This window comes from Notechis scutatus, chromosome 14 (genome assembly GCF_049901735.1).
Source record: "Notechis scutatus isolate UNSWTSFEM ecotype Mainland chromosome 14, rNotScu1.2, whole genome shotgun sequence".
NCBI lineage: Eukaryota > Metazoa > Chordata > Lepidosauria > Squamata > Elapidae > Notechis > Notechis scutatus.
Window position 1 is genome coordinate 4,375,643 of NC_142022.1, and position 19,570 is coordinate 4,395,212.

At 44.9% G+C, this 19,570-nt stretch overlaps 2 protein-coding genes across 2 annotated transcripts; both read right to left on the bottom strand.

Moving 5' to 3' along the window:
* Positions 1 to 381: 381 nt before the first annotated feature.
* LOC113428744 (RNA-binding protein 4B-like) lies at positions 382 to 10,073 on the bottom strand. Its single transcript, XM_026691280.2, has 4 exons — positions 9,951 to 10,073; positions 8,029 to 8,451; positions 3,492 to 4,149; positions 382 to 1,016 (listed from the first exon to the last, which is right to left on the bottom strand). The coding sequence occupies exons 2-3, from the start codon at positions 8,438 to 8,440 to the stop codon at positions 3,500 to 3,502; spliced, it is 1,062 nt and encodes a 353-aa protein (XP_026547065.2). The 5' UTR covers positions 8,441 to 8,451; positions 9,951 to 10,073; the 3' UTR covers positions 382 to 1,016; positions 3,492 to 3,499.
* A 1,577-nt stretch (positions 10,074 to 11,650) lies between these two features.
* On the bottom strand, positions 11,651 to 19,570 carry LOC148129505 (RNA-binding protein 4B-like). The gene is made up of 3 exons (XM_087943442.1): positions 19,470 to 19,570; positions 18,086 to 18,508; positions 11,651 to 15,641 (listed from the first exon to the last, which is right to left on the bottom strand). Exons 2-3 carry the CDS (start codon positions 18,495 to 18,497, stop codon positions 14,992 to 14,994), a joined length of 1,062 nt encoding a protein of 353 aa, XP_087799568.1. The 5' UTR covers positions 18,498 to 18,508; positions 19,470 to 19,570; the 3' UTR covers positions 11,651 to 14,991.

Here is a 19,570-nt window from a genome sequence, read left to right on the forward strand (position 1 = left end):
AATAGAAGTCCACGCGCCTTAAAGTTGCCAAAACTGAGATAAACTCCTCTAACACTTTAATATGATTGAAGCTAAGCTGATTTTTCCCTTGGAGAAATCTTCACATGTGCAGAAACTGAAGGACAAAATCCAGAAGCAAGAACTGAAATCTAGTTTGTGCAGTTTGAAATATGAAATATTCTTTTCCTGTCAAAAAAACAACCCCTCAAAAAAGCCTAATTCTAAATGGAAATGAATCCTAACCCGGGAAAATAAACTTTTTGAGCTTCTGGCTTTTGAAAAGGATCACACTCTACTCAGCTGCAAAATTGTAAAACGTGTTGACAATAGGCGAGCTCATCCTTTCAAACCTGAATTGCACAACGCAGACACTTTCAAGGATCTGTTACAAATGTTTTATTTTATTGGAGAAGGGGGAAAAAAGGAGAGAAATGTCAATTTCAAAAGAACAAAAAGTCACAGGTTAATAATATCCATAGCAAAAGGAAAGCTTTCTACAGTCCAAACGCAGGCAACTATCAAATATGACAATGTCTTCTCATAATAGAAAAAAAGAAGGAACTGGAATTATTTTATTCCAAAATTGAGCCTACACAGGGGAGGAGAAATTGCAAAATCGAACTGGAACGAATTGGCTCAAAGTTAGCCTTGGAAGGCCACGTATTTGTCTCTTGTTTATTCTGGGGGTCCCTCTGTCTATGCTCGAAGTTAGACTGAGCTCGACCAAAGCCAAGGGCACAAGGCCAGTTATCAACAACCTTCTCTCCCCAATCCCTACAGCCGTCCCCTCCCCTCTTACCAATAATGCCTGGGGGGAGGGGGGGAGAGGAGGAACATGTTGTTTCCTTTAAAACAGAACGGGGACCGGACTGTTAGTTGTCACTAAGCATTGCAGAGACACAGAATGTCCATTAGCGAGACCATGCTAAACACAAAATCGACACTTCGTGAAGCCTGGCATAGCTTTGACGTGAACGCGCCGCAGGAACCCGATGTCCAGCCCTCAAATAGCCTACCTGAAAAATAAAAGACACAGTTCATTTGCAGGCTCAGTGCTGGGGGCTGCCTAGAAAAGGAAAGGAAAATGGCACTTTCCATGGCTGAGCCCACCCACATTCCTTAGAGCAAGGGTCTTCCAACCTCGGCAACTCTTCAGACTTGGGGACTCCAACTCCCAGAATTCCCCAGCCAGTGGCCAAAGCTTGGAGATCTATGCCTTAGAGCAGGGATCCCCAACCTTTTCGACGCCGCGGCCCAGTTCCGGCATCAGCTGGGCGCCGCGGCCCGGTACCGGCGTCAACTGGGCGCCGCCATCTTTTATGATGAAAAGGCGCTTCCGGTGACGTCACCGGAAGCGCTGTTTCGTAAAAAGATGGCGGCGCCAGCGCTTCCGGTGAGCTTTTTCGGGTAGAAATGGCTTTCTACCCGGAAAAGCTCACCGGAAGCGCTGGTGCCGCCATCTTTTTTGACGAAAAAGCGCTTCCGGTGAGCTTTCTACCCGGAAAAGCTCACCGGAAGCGCTTTTTTACCAACAACCAGCGGCCCGGTAAGGCTTGTTCCGCGGCCCGGTACCGGTCCGCGGACCGGCGGTTGGGGACCCCTGCCTTAGAGCTTTAACTCAGGTGGGAAATTAAGCGGGAAGTGTATTTGATTGGAGGCAGGAGGGGAAAGATTGTCAGAATATTAACCGCTTTTTTTGCACCTGTTCTGGAAGGATCTCTTCCTCCCTGGGACTATGGACCATCTTCAGGAGGAAGGCAGGGCAGGAAGGTGTTATTTTCAAGCTTAAAATAAAACATTCATTTCAACACAGACGTTAAGAGACGAGTACCTTCCCGTTTGACTAGCACGCCTCAGAGTGCGAATGTTCCCTCCTGTATTAGATGTTTCTAGGGCAACCAGTCGGATATTCAGCACTGGCTACTCACCTTCCCCAACCTTCAAAGCGCACAAAATTACATTTTTGGATGAAAGTCAGTCTAATGATGGCTCTTCTCAGGGAGACGGATATTACGGGACAGTGAGAGAAAACCCAGTGAAAACGCTGTAGGAAGTATTTTAACTACTGCAGGGGAAAGGAATCTACTCTTTGGAACTGTTGGGAAAGGACTGCAAATAAACATTTGTTGCTCGGTCATAGGAAAAATGTGTAAAATAACGTGAAAGGCCACCAAACACCCGGAAGAAAGTAACGCTAAGAATTTCTCAAGGGATGAGAATAACTGGAATGTTTTTCTTTTCTTTTAAAAAAAGAAGGGAACAGAATTTATGAGCCATTTGGAAGGAGAAAAGAATATTATCTTTCAGCAGAATTCAACCGTGGGGGTGAGGGGTGTCACCCAGTGAAAATAAATCACAGGCTTAAGGATAGGACAAAAACAAAGCAATCGAAGCATCGTGAACAAAAGGAATTTCTCCACCAGAATGTGTGCTGAGGCCCACAAGCTTCAGTTAATTTTTAAGAATTAGGACATATTTGCAGAAGTGGCGAAATGAAGAGGTCCACCATTTCACGGATGGGAATTGCACTTCTGCTCGTAAAGCACCTGGTTCAGCCACTGGTAGGAGAAAATGGTCTGGATTGACTGATTCAAGTAACAAAGTGCCAAATTTGCATCTTTATCCCTTCAATTGGTAGGCATTTTCGGAAGGGCCACCAGAAAAGTCAAAATGGAACTTCTTTCAGGCCCAGGTGGGGTTCAAGAGACTACACACTGGGGCATCTTGTGTAATCCAAACTTGCTCTTCGATTTCTAAGCAGCTTTGGTTAAAAGCCATTCCATCTTCTATTTGTAGGGGTGTAGTTGCTGCACCCTAATTTCAAGTTTTACGGTTGCCTAGTGGGAAACAGGCAAGGAGGAAGGAACGAGGCACCCACAGTGCTGAGAGCAGATTGCAATATAGGGGACAATGGGAAGAGAAGAGGAAGGAGAAAAATAACAACGGGGCAAGCTTAGTCAGGATTTTAGGAATACGACAGCGGAATCCACTGTTCTTGGGCAAGATTTCCCTGAATCTGACTGCAACGAAGCACACAAGTCAGTAGGAACAAAAGTCATTTGGGAACTAATATTCCGGGAAACTCTGAAATGGCCAAGGTTGGTAGTGCCTAGAAGTAAATCCTTTGTGTGAAGCAAAGTGAGATGTCCTGGACATGGCATGTCAGTTTGGCTCTCTGGGACACTCTGAACCACTCTCGTTTTGGAAGATTGCAGAACCATGTTTATAGCAAGGTGACGTTCCTAATTGGCATGGTTTGTCCCGGTCTATGGTGGTCTCTCTCAATTTCATCTCTCCCCACCAAGCAGCCTGGTCCGTTCCTCGGCTGCTACGGCTTAAGAGCTGCAGATACCGGCAGGTTTCCTCCGAAGACCCACCCAGCCTCAGGCAGGTCCCCCCGTCTCACCAGCAGCGACACACCAATGCGCCATCCCCCTCCTCCTCCCTCCTCCTCCTCCTCCTCCAAGCCACTCATGAAAAAACACTCTCACCTCGAGACTCAATACGCGGAGTATCGCAACCTGTCCGCGCCTGCATCCCGCCCGAAACGCTGGACATCGTAGAGAGAGGATCGCGAGACGGGAGACAGCTGAACGCGCTCGTATCCGTACACGTCTCCAGCGGTGGAAGCCGCAGCGGCCGAGCGACGCAGAGGGCTTCTATCCCGGGTGTAAAAGGAGGACGTCGCGGCCACAGCAGCGACGGCTACCGCGGCTGCAGTTCCCGAGGTTGGCAGCAGGGGCCTCTCGTAGGGGTCTAAGGTGGTAGAGAGGCGACTGGCCATGGCTGTGGCTTGCGAGTACTGGGCGTACTGGGAATACTGGGCCATGGTGTGCTCCGCATAAGTGTCGTATGCAGAGGCCCCATAGGCCGCAGCGTTTCTCGCGCGATACCGTTTATAGTAATCCACCATTCCATAGGGGTCATCGTAATACATGGGATCCCCGTAGCCTGTAGGGTACGGGGTGCGCACCATTCCGTATTGCTCGCTATAAGGTTCGGTCAACTCAGCCACTTGCCCCGTGCGGTCTACCGGGCACTCTTTAGACCAGTGACCCTCCTTCCCACACCGGTAGCAGCCACTCTTGTCTCCCATCCCGGGCGCGGTCCTGAGACGGCTGGTGGACAACTGCACGCGCATTCGTTTGCCTTGAAGAAACAGACGCAAGAAGGGCAGCTATAAAGATTTGTTAAAGACAATTCAAAGCAAAAGCACAGCAGCTCAGTTATTTTTATATAAATAAAAAAACAAACCAGGAAATCATCCACTGACTCAGTGGGTCAAAGAGGGAAGCCAACAGCTGTTTGAGGACCCAATGCCTCTTCTGGTCCGGAGTGACCAGCGAGTTATACTCACGAAATGAACCGTTTTGACAGCGAGAAACCGATTCTACCCACTTTTAAAGTATGTTTCATTCGTCTCTCTAATTTGATGCTGGCCACTAAGCCCTGAAAATATTTTGGTAGGCCCACAAAGCAAATGAGTGAATTGCAAATCAAAACCTGTTGGCCAGAATGTGATTTACTTCCGAGACACCCGTGGGGGTCATGCAGCTTCCTGTGTTTTCTAGGAACTCTGAAACAATCAGAGTTGCTGAATTTTAAAGGATTGATTCTTATACTTAAGCTAAACCGTTTTGAGGTTTATTTTCCCACTGTTCTTCCTTCCTTCTCCAGTTTGACTCTTCGGGAGGCATGGCAGTGCCCTGGCCTTACTCGTTTGCAGGCTGATGTGGCAGGATTCAGGCACCTTCCCTTTATTCTGTGGAACAGTCCTTGGAGACCTGGTGCTCCTGAGGGATGGAGCTACAAACACAAACACCAGTCCAGGTCCCTGCCTGTGCTTTCTTCATCCATTGTAATCAAAGAGACCGAGGAAAGAGAGAAAAACCAAATGCCGCTCATATCACTTTCTCCATCTACTTCAGACATCTAGAGAATCAGACTCTATCCTGGATCATTAAAAGACTTTGTTTTTAAATACCGATATTGTTGTTTCAGTTCTGAAATTCAACAATAGAGCATATAGGTAATCCTCAACTTACAGTCACAAATTGAGCCCAATTTTTTTGTTGCTACGTGAAACATTTGTTAAGTCAATGTCGCCCCATTTTACGACTTCCCTTGCCACATTTGTTAAGGGAATCGTTGCAGTTGTTAAATTAATAACTCAGTTGTTAAGTGATTCTGGCTTCCCCTTTGACTTAGTTTGTAAGGTCGCAAGAAGGGATCGCATGAGGTTGCAGAAATGTGAATCGATTTCCAAGCATCTGAATTTTGATCACATGACCAATGGGAGGTCACAACGGTCATGTGAAAAATGGTCATGGTCACTTTTTCCAATGCCATTGTAACTCTGAATGGTCACTAAACAAACTGTTGTAAGTCAAGGATTACCTGCATTTGATACTGGTCTATATCAAATCAGTGAGACTTCATAAAATGCTATTAGCAAAAGAAAAAGTGTTACTAATGCACTAGCTAGGCCAAGGAAGCATTTTCCTTAATTGTTCAGCTCCTTAATTCATCATAACAGAATGCTATGTTTTTATTCTTATTGCACTGAGGATTTTTTGACTTGTCAATTTTAGCCCAATTAAGGAATTACAGGGTCATAAAATGCGAAATTTTAGTGGAGTGGCCATTTCCCCCCCTTTCTACGACTCTAATCTCTTTGATCGGAGTGGGAATGGAGCTGGCCAGATGCCCTTCCTAATGCCTAAGCCGAGATCACAGCAGGTATTTTTCTCTTTGCGTTCTGATAAACATCTGTTGCTACCTAGGACTGAACTCTCAAATTTCCAAGTGGGAGGTGAATGTCTTCACCTGTAGGCTACTGTGCTGCTCAGTGGGATGGCCATATAAATTGATTAAATAAATTTTGCAGAATTTCCAATGAACCAGCCTCAAGCCCATTTCTAGACTGCCACCAATCCGTCTCCTGATCACTCCATCATCAAACTATACTCAAGAATCTTCCAGGTAAATGAAAGGAAAATGAAATGATCAAAGTCCTTGAAATAATAATATTTGTGCTAACCAGTAGGAAACATTAAGAAACTGCCACTATGTGTCACCTACAAATGCCACCTCAAGTAAACATATCGGGGTGGGTGGGATTTTTCCTAAAATACAGCCAAAGTTTGTTTTGTTTTAATGCATTTGCATCAACCTCTGTTGTGGATATTTAACAGCTGACCCCAACCCTATTAGGGTGCTAAACATTAACGGTTAACAACCTGGGCAGAAAGTGCTTTCAATTCTGCAACTTCTGTGACAGAAATTTTAAAAAAGCAAATTGACTTGAAGAAAATCTAAATGCAGGGCATTAGGAAACAGCGGAGGAGGAGGAAAGAAGGCATCAAATCACAGCAAGGTGGAGGGTCAATCCAAAAGCAACAGGAGATCAATGGAGAGAAGGGTGGTTGAGGGTCCGGGATGGAGAAGGCTGGGTAATGTTGGCTACAGGGAACACCAGACAGGAGTACAAAGGCCGTGGGAATACAAGAAGCATGGAAGCCTTTCCACACATTTATTAATGGACAGGAAATGGGAGCAGGGAAGAAAAGGAGATTAGGATCAAGATCCACTCTTTTGTCAGAGAGGCCACGAAAAACTGATTGATATACCTCAATATCTCACCAGCTAACTGCCCTCATGTTTCTAAGCCAGGATGTGGTCTCGTGTGGGAGATGACCAGGCTGAGCCCGAGGGAGGAGTCAAATGCGTCATCAGTCTCTAGTCCCTTCAGGCCCAAAACAGATATAAAGCCAGCCCATTTGAATTCGATTGACTCCTATCTACCGCCTACTTGCTTTGACTGTTAATAGCTCAGATTCTTGTAGAGAGCTTTAGCGTGCAATAAAACCTATATATTCAATTGAACTGTCTGGACTCCTGATTTCCTGAGCCAGATATTCAGACTAGGTTGCCTGAATCTAGTCATTATAGACGGTTGAAGGTGGCTTGGCACCCCATGCAAGTCCAGACAACTATGGTTTACTCAATAAACTCTGCTCAAAATACCCCAAGGCCAAGCATCACATGACGCCAGTCTCCAATCATAACAGCATTCCATTAAGCATTCAATGAATAGAAAGGATATTACCGTAGTAAAAAGAATGATTATTAATCTTACGGGCCTCAAAACTCTCATACAAAATTATTCCTAACCTTTTCAATCCCTAGTTGGACGAAACTGTTATCTCCTTTCTATCAAGCAGCAAATCATATCTTTACTGAAATACAAAAATGCAACCTTGCATTTTTTGGTTGCATCTACCTTGCAACCAAATACAGGTAGTCCATGACTTACAAACAAAATTGAACCCAAAATTGTGAGACATTTGTTAAGGGAATGCAGTCCCATTTTACAACCTTCCTCGCCACAGCAGTTAAGTGAATCACTGCAGCTGTTAGTAGCACTGTTGTTAAATGAATCTAGCTTCGCCATGACTTTGCTTGTCAGATCCCCAAAAGGTGATTGCCAAGGAAGGAGGGGCTGTACTGGTATAGTGGTTAGAATGAAGTAGTGCAGGCTAATTCTGCAGACTGGCAAGCAGTTCGATACTGACCGTCTCAAGGATGACGTATTCCGTCTTTCCGAGGTTGATAAAACAAAGATCCGGATTGTTGGGGGCAAGAGGCTGAGTCTGTAAACTGCTTAGAGAGGACTGTGAAGCAGTATATAAGTCTAAGTGCTAGTGCTATTTGAATTTGGATCACATGACCACGGGGATGCTGCAGTGGTCATTAAGTGTGAAAAACCGCCGTAAGTCACTTTTTTCAGTGCTGTTGTAACTTTGGACAGTCACTAAATGAACTATTGTAAATCATGGACTATCTGTAACTGGCATCAGCTATCTGACTCAAGGATGGAAGTGAATTAGTAGACATTACCAGCTGTGCCCCACCCCCCCACCATGACCCTTGGGAGCTCTGAAAATAACCTCCTCTTGGGGAGGAAAGCCAGAAGGGGGGAAAGTTTGGCTTCCAGCTTCCACGCCCCACCCTAGCCCCACTTCCCACCTTGGAATTCTGTGTTGTCGAGGCCTCTGATGGCCTCGACAGCATCCTCAGCTCTTTCCATGTGCACAAAGGCATAATCTTTCACGATATCACACTCAAGCACGGGGCCGTATTCCTCAAACTTGGACCGCAGCTCCAGGTTCGTGCAGCTGGTGCTGATGTTGCCCACGTGCAGCTTGGTGGAAGCCTTGCTCTTGTTTTTGCTGGCTTCGACGTTGATGCAGACGCCGTGCAGCTTGTAGTGGTGCAGGTTGCGGATGGCGTCCTCGGCGGCCGTCTTGTCTTCAATGTGCACAAACCCATAATTCTTGATGATGTCACACTCCAGGACTCGGCCGTACTGTTCGAAAAGGGAGCGGATTTCCTGCTCGGTGGCTTCCCGGGGAAGGTTGCCGATGAAAAGTTTCACCATGGTGGCTGGAGCTGAGCAGGGGAGCAAAGAAGGAAGGGTTAGTTGGCTCTAAACCACCAAAATCAAACAGGAATGGACAATTCAGCAGCAGGGGGAAAAACGGCCCGGAGATTCTATTGATCGAAGACAATTAAGTTTTGCTTGGTGAATCTCTTCAGCCTCTTCAAGCACTGATTTTCAGTGATCCTAACTCTGTGGAAGAAGCTGCCACCACTGTTAAAAAAAACCATCTGATTTAGCACAGTATGCAATCAGAATCCTAAATTGTCCACAAATCTCTTATGAGCATGCAGGAGATACCAGGAAAATACATGTAAAATACACAGGTTATTCTCTAAGTGGAGAGTGTGCGTGTATGTATATATGTGTGTATAGTATTTATAAGTGTGTGTGTAATAATACCAGCACAAATTTATACGAGCAGAGGCCAGGATGTGTGCGGTGTGTGCGTGCTTATATGTATGTATCTATATATCCATATCTAATCTATATATAAGTGGACAGAGAGAGATAGCATGTATGTATATGTATAATATATCAGCAGAACCTTGACCCAGCAGAGGCCATATTTGTAGTGTGTGTTTATGTGTACATATATGTATCTGTATATCTAATCTATATAGACAAAGAGAGATAGTATGTATGTATATGTAATATGCCAGAACAACTTTGTATGAGCAGAAGCCATGGTGTTTGGGTGTTTGTATGCGTGTGTGTATAAGTATTTATCTCTATATTTCTACATCCATCCATCGGTATCTATTTACCAGTATCTACCTATCTACTAGCCGTGATGTGTGGGTTATGTGTGGGGTATGCATGTGAGTGTATGTGTGTGTATATATATATATGTATCTATATTGCTATATCTATCTATGGAGAGAGACACAGTATGTATGTGTGTAATATACCAGAACTTTGTTTGAGCAGAGGCCATGGTGTTTGTGTGGGTGTGTGTACGTCTGTATAAGTATTTTTCTCTATATTTCTATATCAATCTTTCTACGTGTATGTACATATATACATAGATATACATATATACACATACACACACACACACATTTAGCGAGTATGCATCTGTGTATGTTTGTGTGTAATATACCAGCTGAATTTTGTATGAGCAAAAGCCGTGATGTGTGGTGTGTGTACCTATGAATAGATAAAGATAGATTAGATAGATAGATAATAGATAGATAGATAGATAGATAGATAGATAGATAGATAGATAGATAGATAGATAGATAGATAGATAGATAGAATGCATATTTGTGTGTTTGTGTAATATACCAGCCGAACTCTGTACGAGCAGAGGCCATGGTTGTGTATCCGTGTGTGGAGTGTATGGCTGTGGGCGTGTTTCTATTCTATGTGCGCCCTCAGTCTTAGTTTCAGAAAATATTGGTCTTAAATCGAGGCAGAAGGCCAAAGCCTCCGCGAGCTGCGTCCCTCCACCACGCACTTTCCCCCGCCGCCCGCTTTTTCCACCCGCCCAGCCCGGCCTCTCACAAACCTCGGCGGCACCCCTCAGCACAAAATGGCAGCGGCGGCGGCAACCAAACTTCACCTCCTCCTCCTCCTCCTCCAAGGTCTTGGCCCGCCTCCTGCTCCTTTTCCGTTGGGTTCTGATTGGTTCCGTCGAGTGACGCCGGGGAGTACAAATGGCCAAAGCGGAAAGTGTCTAGAAGACGGGTACCCAATCAGCTCAACGTCTTTAGCAAAGTCCCAAGGCGATTGGCTATTTTTGGTCCTCATGGTTTTAAAGCAGTGGCCTCTTTCTTAAAGGTGAATGTGCCTTAGACCAGGTGTCTCCCAACCTGAGGAATTCTGGGAGTTGAAGTCCACAGGTCTTAAAGTTGCCAAGGTTGGAGACCCCTGGCTCAGACATCCATATTGGTTGGGCAAAGTCTCATAGCCTTGTTTTATTTCTGTACCCACATTGCCCCGTCTCCCTTTTGGGGTGTAATGGGTTTGCCCTTCCACTGAATTGAGTCAGTTCAAGACAGTTGCATTGGCAAGTTAACTAGAATAGAATAGAATAGAATAGAATAGAATAGAATAGAATAGAATAGAATAGAATAGATGTTGGAAGGAATAGAATAGAAAAGAATAGAATAGGAATAGAAATAGAATAGAATTCTTTATTGGCCAAGTGTGATTGGACACACAAGGAATTTGTCTTGGTGCAAATGCTCTCAGTGTACATAAAAGAAGAGATATATCCATGAAAAATCATAAGGTACAACACTTAATAATAGTCATAGGGTACAATAAGCAATCAAATCATACTGGGGAAGTCAATAATAATCGTAAGGATACAAACAAAAAGGTCGTACAGTCATAAGTGGGAGGGGATGGGTGAAAGGAAGGATGGGAGGATTAATAGAAATAGTAGTGCAGACTTTCTAAATAGTTGGACGGTGTTGAGGGAATTAGTTGTTTAGCAGTGATGGTGTTTGGGGAAAATACTGTTTTTGTGTCTAGTTGTTCTGGTGCGTAGTGCTTTATAGCATCATTTTGAGGGTAGGAGTTGAAACAGTTTATGTCCGGGATGTGAGGGGTCTGTATTTTCACAGCTTTTTTTTTTTTTTTGACTCATGGAGTATACAGGTCCTCGATGGCAGATTAGTGGTAAACTTGGTTACCTGCTTGGTTGGCTAAACCCAGTTCACTTGGTTAAGTGCTCATTATTTATTTAATAGCCCACCTTCATTAATTTTATAAGTACCTCAAGACAGCAAACATGCCTAATACCTTGGCAAGTTTAAGACGAATGGACTATCTGTCTGGGAAATCCTGGGACTTGAAATCAATGAGTCTTAAAGTTGCCAAAATTGAGATAAACTCCTCTAACACTTTAATATGACTGAAGCTAAGCTGATTTTTCCTTTCAAAAGTAGACATTTTGGAGAAATCTTCACATGTGCAGAAACTGAGGGATAAAAACCAAGCAGCAAGAGCTCAAATCTAGTTTGTGAAGTTTGAATTATGAAACATTTTACATAATCTAAAAAAAAAACCTCAAAAAAGCCTAATTCTAAATGAAAATGAATCCTAACCCAGGAAAATAAACTTTTAAGCTTCTGGCTCTTGAAAAGGATCACATTCTTCCCAGCAGCCCATTTTACTCGGCTGCAAAATTGCAAAGCATGTTGACAATAGGCGAGCTCGTCCTTTCAAACCTGAATTGCACAACGCAGACACTTTCAAGGATCTGTTAAAAATGTTTTATTTTATTGGAGAAGGGGGAAAAAGGAGAGAAATGTCAATTTCAAAAGAACAAAAAGTCACAGGTTAATAATATCCATAGCAAAAGGAAAGCTTTCTACAGTCCAAACGCAGGCATCTACCAAATATGACAATGTCTTCTCATAATAGAAAAAAAGAAGGAACTGGAATTATTTTATTCCAAAATTGAGCCTACACAGGGGAGGAGAAATTGCAAAATCGAACTGGAACGAATTGGCTCAAAGTTAGCCTTGGAAGGCCACGTATTTGTCTCTTGTTTATTCTGGGGGTCCCTCTGTCTATGCTCGAAGTTAGACTGAGCTCGACCAAAGCCAAGGGCACAAGGCCAGTTATCAACAACCTTCTCTCCCCAATCCCTACAGCCGTCCCCTCCCCTCTTACCAATAATGCCTGGGGGGAGGGGGGGGAGAGGAGGAACGTGTTGTTTCCTTTAAAACAGAACGGGGACCGGACTATTAGTTGTCACTAAGCATTGCAGAGACACAGAATGTCCATTAGCGAGACCATGCTAAACACAAAATCGACACTTCCTGAAGCCTGGCATAGCTTTGACGTGAACGCGCCGCAGGAACCCGATGTCCAGCCCTCAAATAGCCTACCTGAAAAATAAAAGACACAGTTCATTTGCAGGCTCAGTGCTGGGGGCTGCCTAGAAAAGGAAAGGAAAATGGCACTTTCCGTGGCTGAGCCCACCCACATTCCTTAGAGCAAGGGTCTTCCAACCTCGGCAACTCTTCAGACTTGGGGACTCCAACTCCCAGAATTCCCCAGCCAGTGGCCAAAGCTTGGAGATCTATGCCTTATAGCTTTAACTCAGGTGGGAAATTAAGCGGGAAGTGTATTTGATTGGAGGCAGGAGGGGAAAGATTGTCAGAATATTAACCGCTTTTTTTGCACCTGTTCTGGAAGGATCTCTTCCTCCCTGGGACTATGGACCATCTTCAGGAGGAAGGCAGGGCAGGAAGGTGTTATTTTCAAGCTTAAAATAAAACATTCATTTCAAAACAGACATTAAGAGATGAGTATTTGACCTGGCTGCTAAATGAATCACTATGTCAACTCCTAAAACATTCCTATGCTTGTTTCCCAGTTGCCATAAGCAGGAGTGGGGGGAAAACTGAAGGAGCAGATCGCCAAATATAAACCAGAAGTACATTCCACGCATATCTTAAAAAGATTGTAGCCTAGGCACCTGACCTTCTGCCTGGGGAAAATCCTTCATTGGAGAATGTGATTGATGACACCTACCCCTTGATGGTACACCCAGGGGAGACCATAAATTATTTGTGTCAGAGTTGGCTTCATTCCGGTTAATGCTGGACATGTTGCTCCTAATAAATCTTCTGGATACTTTTGAAACTTGGCTCGAGGCTGATTTAATTACGGCAATCCCTGGAATCCTTACACACTACAGTTGTTAAAACATGAAAGCGGCAAAAAAACTAAACCAGCTTCCCCGTTGACTCTACTTGTAAGAAGGTCCCATGACAATTCCAGGGTGCCGACAACCATCGTAAACACAGGTGGTTGCCAAGCACACAAAGTCTGATCATGTGACCATGAGGATAGGACAACGGTCCTAAGCGTGAAAACTGGTAGTAAGTCACTTTTCTCAGTGCTGTCGTAACTCTGGTCATTAAATGAATGGCTGTAAATCAAGGACTACCTGTAATCCTGGTCAACTTTTCACCAAAAATGCCACAAAAATCACAAAACGTTGATTGTTCCTCTCAGTGGCAAATCAAAGTGAATCAGTGGACTATTCAACACTGGCTACTCACCTTCCCCAACCTTCAAAGCGCACAAAATTACATTTTTGGATGAAAGTCAGTCTAATGATGGCTCTTCTCAGGGAGACGGATATTACGGGACAGTGAGAGAAAACCCAGTGAAAACGCTGTAGGAAGTATTTTAACTACTGCAGGGGAAAGGAATCTACTCTTTGGAACTGTTGGGAAAGGACTGCAAATAAACATTTGTTGCTCGGTCATAGGAAAAATGTGTAAAATAACGTGAAAGGCCACCAAACACCCGGAAGAAAGTAACGCTAAGAATTTCTCAAGGGATGAGAATAACTGGAATGTTTTTCTTTTCTTTTAAAAAAAGAAGGGAACAGAATTTATGAGCCATTTGGAAGGAGAAAAGAATATTATCTTTCAGCAGAATTCAACCGTGGGGGTGAGGGGTGTCACCCAGTGAAAATAAATCACAGGCTTGAGGATAGGACAAAAACAAAGCAATCGAAGCATCGTGAACAAAAGGAATTTCTCCACCAGAATGTCTGCTGAGGCCCACAAGCATCAGTGAAAGAATTAGGACATATTTGCAGAAGTGGCGAAATGAAGAGGTCCACCATTTCACGGATGGGAATTGCACTTCTGCTCATAAAGCACCTGGTTCAGCCACTGGTAGGAGAAAATGGTCTGGATTGACTGATTCAAGTAACAAAGTGCCAAAATTGCATCTTTATCCCTTCAATTGGTAGGCATTTTCGGAAGGGCCACCAAAAAACAGGGCATCCCCTACACACTGGGGCATCTTGTGTAATCCAAACTTGCTCTTCGATTTCTAAGCAGCTTTGGTTAAAAGCCACTCCATCTTCTATTTGTAGGAGTGTAGTTGCTGCACCCTAATTTCAAGTTTTACGGTTGCCTAGTGGGAAACAGGCAAGGAGGAAGGAACGAGGCACCCACAGTGCTGAGAGCAGATTGCAATATAGGGGACAATGGGAAGAGAAGAGGAAGGAGAAAAATAACAACGGGGCAAGCTTAGTCAGGATTTTAGGAATACGACAGCGGAATCCACTGTTCTTGGGCAAGACTTCCCTGAATCTGACTGCAACGAAGCACACAAGTCAGTAGGAACAAAACTCATTTGGGAACTAATATTCCGGGAAACTCTGAAATGGCCAAGGTTAGTAGTGCCTAGAAGTAAATCCTTTGTGTGAAGCAAAGTGAGATGTCCTGGACATGGCATGTCGGTTTGGCTCTCTGGGACACTCTGAACCACTCTCGTTTTGGAAGATTGCAGAACCATGTTTATAGCAAGGTAACGTTCCTAATTGGCATGGTTTGCCCCGGTCTATGGTGGTCTCTCTCAATTTCATCTCTCCCCACCAAGCAGCCTGGTCCGTTCCTCGGCTGCTACGGCTTAAGAGCTGCAGATACCGGCAGGTTTCCTCCGAAGACCCACCCAGCCTCAGGCAGGTCCCCCCGTCTCACCAGCAGCGACACACCAATGCGCCATCCCCCTCCTCCTCCTCCTCCTCCAAGCCACTCATGAAAAAAACACTCTCACCTCAAGACTCAATACGCGGAGTATCGCAACCTGTCCGCGCCTGCATCCCGCCCGAAACGCTGGACATCGTAGAGAGAGGCTCGCGAGACGGGAGACAGCTGAACGCGCTCGTATCCGTACACGTCTCCAGCGGTGGAAGCCGCAGCGGCCGAGCGACGCAGAGGGCTTCTATCCCGGGTGTAAAAGGAGGACGTCGCGGCCATAGCAGCGACGGCTACCGCGGCTGCAGTTCCTGAGGTTGGCAGCAGGGGCCTCTCGTAGGGGTCTAAGGTGGTAGAGAGGCGACTGGCCATGGCTGTGGCTTGCGAGTACTGGGCGTACTGGGAATACTGGGCCATGGTGTGCTCCGCATAAGTGTCGTATGCAGAGGCCCCATAGGCCGCAGCATTTCTCGCGCGATACCGTTTATAGTAATCCACCATTCCATAGGGGTCATCGTAATACATGGGATCCCCGTAGCCTGTAGGGTACGGGGTGCGCACCATTCCGTATTGCTCGCTATAAGGTTCGGTCAACTCAGCCACTTGCCCCGTGCGGTCTACTGGGCACTCTTTAGACCAGTGACCCTCCTTCCCACACCGGTAGCAGCCACTCTTGTATCCCATCCCGGGCGCGGTCCTGAGACGGCTGGTGGACAACTGCACGCGCATTCGTTTGCCTTGAAGAAACAGACGCAAGAAGGGCAGCTATAAAGATTTGTTAAAGACAATTCAAAGCAAAAGCACAGCAGCTCAGTTATTTTTATATAAATAAAAAAAAAAACCAGGAAATCATCCACTGACTCAGTGGGTCAAAGAGGGAAGCCAACAGCTGTTTGAGGACCCAATGCCTCTTCTGGTCCGGAGTGACCAGCGAGTTATACTCACGAAATGAACCGTTTTGACAGCGAGAAACCGATTCTACCCACTTTTAAGGTATGTTTCACTCGTCTCTCTAATTTGATGCTGGCCACTAAGCCCTGAAAATATTTTGGTAGGCCCACAAAGCAAATGAGTGAATTGCAAATCAAAACCTGTTGGCCAGAATGCGATTTACTTCCGAGACACCCGTGGGGGTCATGCAGCTTCCTGTGTTTTCTAGGAACTCTGAAACAATCAGAGTTGCTGAATTTTAAAGGATTGATTCTTATACTTAAGCTAAACCGTTTTGAGGTTTATTTTCCCACTGTTCTTCCTTCCTTCTCCAGTTTGACTCTTCGGGAGGCATGGCAGTGCCCTGGCCTTACTCGTTTGCAGGCTGATGTGGCAGGATTCAGGCACCTTCCCTTTATTCTGTGGAACAGTCCTTGGAGACCTGGTGCTCCTGAGGGATGGAGCTACAAACACAAACACCAGTCCAGGTCCCTGCCTGTGCTTTCTTCATCCATTGTAATCAAAGAGACCGAGGAAAGAGAGAAAAACCAAATGCCGCTCATATCACTTTCTCCATCTACTTCAGACATCTAGAGAATCAGACTCTATCCTGGATCATTAAAAGACTTTGTTTTTAAATACCGATATTGTTGTTTCACTTCTGAAATTCAACAATAGAGCATATAGGTAATCCTCAACTTACGGCCACAAATTGAGCCCAATTTTTTTGTTGCTACGTGAATCATTTGTTAAATCAATGTCGCCCCATTTTACGACTTCCCTTGCCACTTTTTTTAAGGGAATCGTTGCAGTTGTTAAATTAATAACTCGGTTGTTAAGTGATTCTGGCTTCCCCTTTGACTTAGTTTGTAAGGTCGCAAAAAGGGACCACATGACTTTGGGAGACTGCAGAAATGAGTCAGTTCCCAGGCATCTGAATTTCGATCACATGACAATGGGGATGCTACAATGGTTGTTTAAGTGTGGAAGGTCACAGATCACATTTTCAATGCCATTGTAACTCTGAATGGTCACTAAACAAACTGTTGTAAGTCAAGGATTACCTGCATTTGAGACTTGTATCAAATCAATGAGATTTCATAAAATGCTATTAGCAGAAAGGTACATAAATGCACTAGCTAAACCAAGGAAGTATTTCCCTTAATTGTTTAGATGCTTAAATGAAGGGTATTAGGAAACAGCAGAGGAGGAAAGAAGGCATCAAATCACAGCAAGGTGGAGGGTCAATCCAAAAGCAACAGGAGATCAATGGAGAGAAGGGTGGTTGAGGGTCCGGGATGGAGAAGGCTGGGTAATGTTGGCTACAGGGAACACCAGACAGGAGTACAAAGGCCGTGGGAATACAAGAAGCATGGAAGTCTTTCCACACATTTATTAATGAACAGACAGGAAATGGGAGCAGGGAAGAAAAGGAGATTAGGATCAAGATCCACTCTTTTGTCAGAGAGGCCACGAAAAACTGATTGATATACCTCAATATCTCACCAGCTAACTGCCCTCATGTTTCTAAGCCAGGATGTGGTCTCGTGTGGGAGATGACCAGGCTGAGCCCGAGGGAGGAGTCAAATGCGTCATCAGTCTCTAGTCCCTTCACGCCCAAAACAGATATAAAGCCAGCCCATTTGAATTTGATTGACTCTTATCTACCGCCTACTTGCTTTGACTGTTAATAGCTCAGATTCTTGTAGAGAGCTTTAGCGTGCAATAAAACCTATATATTCAATTGAACTGTCTGGACTCCTGATTTCCTGAGCCAGATATTCAGACTAGGTTGCCTGAATCTAGTCATTATAGACGGTTGAAGATGGCTTGGCACCCCATGCAAGTCCAGACAACTATGGTTTACTCAATAAACTCTGCTCAAAATACCCCAAGGCCAAGCATCACATGACGCCAACCACTAATTGAAACTTGGATCAACCACCCTGCATATTTTTTATCAATAAAATCAACGGAAGGTGTAAGTACAGACAATTTCTATGGTGTTGCTTCTTCTAATAGGTTTTTAAAAAAGCAAGGACAATAAATATGCCCTTTCTCCTTTCCGCTCTAATGAAGTAGAGGAACAAGGTGGATAACCTACAAATCTGGAAAGCCTTTGAATTTTAAGTCTTTTTCCCCCAGTTGAATCTTGGAGCTCTGAAAATAACCTCCTCTTGGGGAGGAAAGCCAGAAGGGGGGAAAAGTTTGGCTTCCAGCTTCCACGCCCCACCCTAGCCCCACTTCCCACCTTGGAATTCTGTGTTGTCGAGGCCTCTGATGGCCTCGACGGCATCCTCAGCTCTTTCCATGTGCACAAAGGCATAATCTTTCACGATATCACACTCAAGCACGGGGCCGTATTCCTCAAACTTGGACCGCAGCTCCAGGTTCGTGCAGCTGGTGCTGATGTTGCCCACGTGCAGCTTGGTGGAAGCCTTGCTCTTGTTTTTGCTGGCTTCGACGTTGATGCAGACGCCGTGCAGCTTGTAGTGGTGCAGGTTGCGGATGGCGTCCTCGGCGGCCGTCTTGTCTTCAATGTGCACAAACCCATAATTCTTGACGATGTCACACTCCAGGACTCGGCCGTACTGCTCGAAAAGGGAGCGGATTTCCTGCTCGGTGGCTTCCCGGGGAAGGTTGCCGATGAAAAGTTTCACCATGGTGGCTGGAGCTGAGCAGGGGAGCAAAGAAGGAAGGGTCAGTTGGCTCTAAACCACCAAAATCGAACATCAATGGACAATTCACCAGAAGGGGGAAAAATAGCCCAGAGATTCTATTGATCGAAGACAATTAAGTTTTGCTTGGTGAATCTCTTCAGCCTCTTCAAGCACTGATTTTCAGTGATCCTAACTCTGTGGAAGAAGCTGCCACCACTGTTTGCAGGAGATACCAGGAAAATATAGGTATAATAAACAGGTTGTTCTGTAATTGGGGTATGTCTGTGTATGTGTATTTATTTGTGTGTATAGTATTTATAAGTGTGTGTATGTAATATATCAGAACTTTGTATGAGCAGAGGCCATGCGTGTGGTGTGTATATACCACACACATATACACACATACATGTATGTATCATATATATACACACATACACCACACGACATTTAATCTATATCATATCATTTAATCTCATCTATCTATAGAGATTGTATGTATATGCATGTGTGTGTCATATATCAGAACTTGGACAAGCAGAGGCCATGGTTTATGCATGTGTGCATATGTATGTATCTATATATCTATCACTGTATCTATAGAAATAGTATATATGTGTGTGTAATATACCAGAACTTTGTTCGATCAGAGGCCATGAGGTGTGTGTGCATGCATCTCTATATTTCTGTATCTATCTATAGATAGTGTGTGTGTTTGTATGTTTGTGTAATATACCAGCCGAACTCTGTACGAGCAGAGGCCATGGTTGTGTGAGCTTGTGTGGAATGTATGGCTGTGGGCGTGTTTCTATTCTATGTGCGCCCTCAGTCTTAGTTTCAGAAAATATTGGTCTTAAATCGAGGCAGAAAGCCAAAACTTCCGCTTTGGATGCAGGCCTCCGCGACCTGAGTCCCTCCATCACGCACTTTCCCCCGCCGCCCGCTTCTTCCACCCGCCCGGTCCGGCCCCTCACAAACCTCAGCACAAAATGGCAGCGCCGGCGGCAACTAAACTTCACCTCCTCCTCCTCCTCCTCCTTTTCTCCTGGGTTCTGATTGGTTCCGTCGAGAGACGCCGG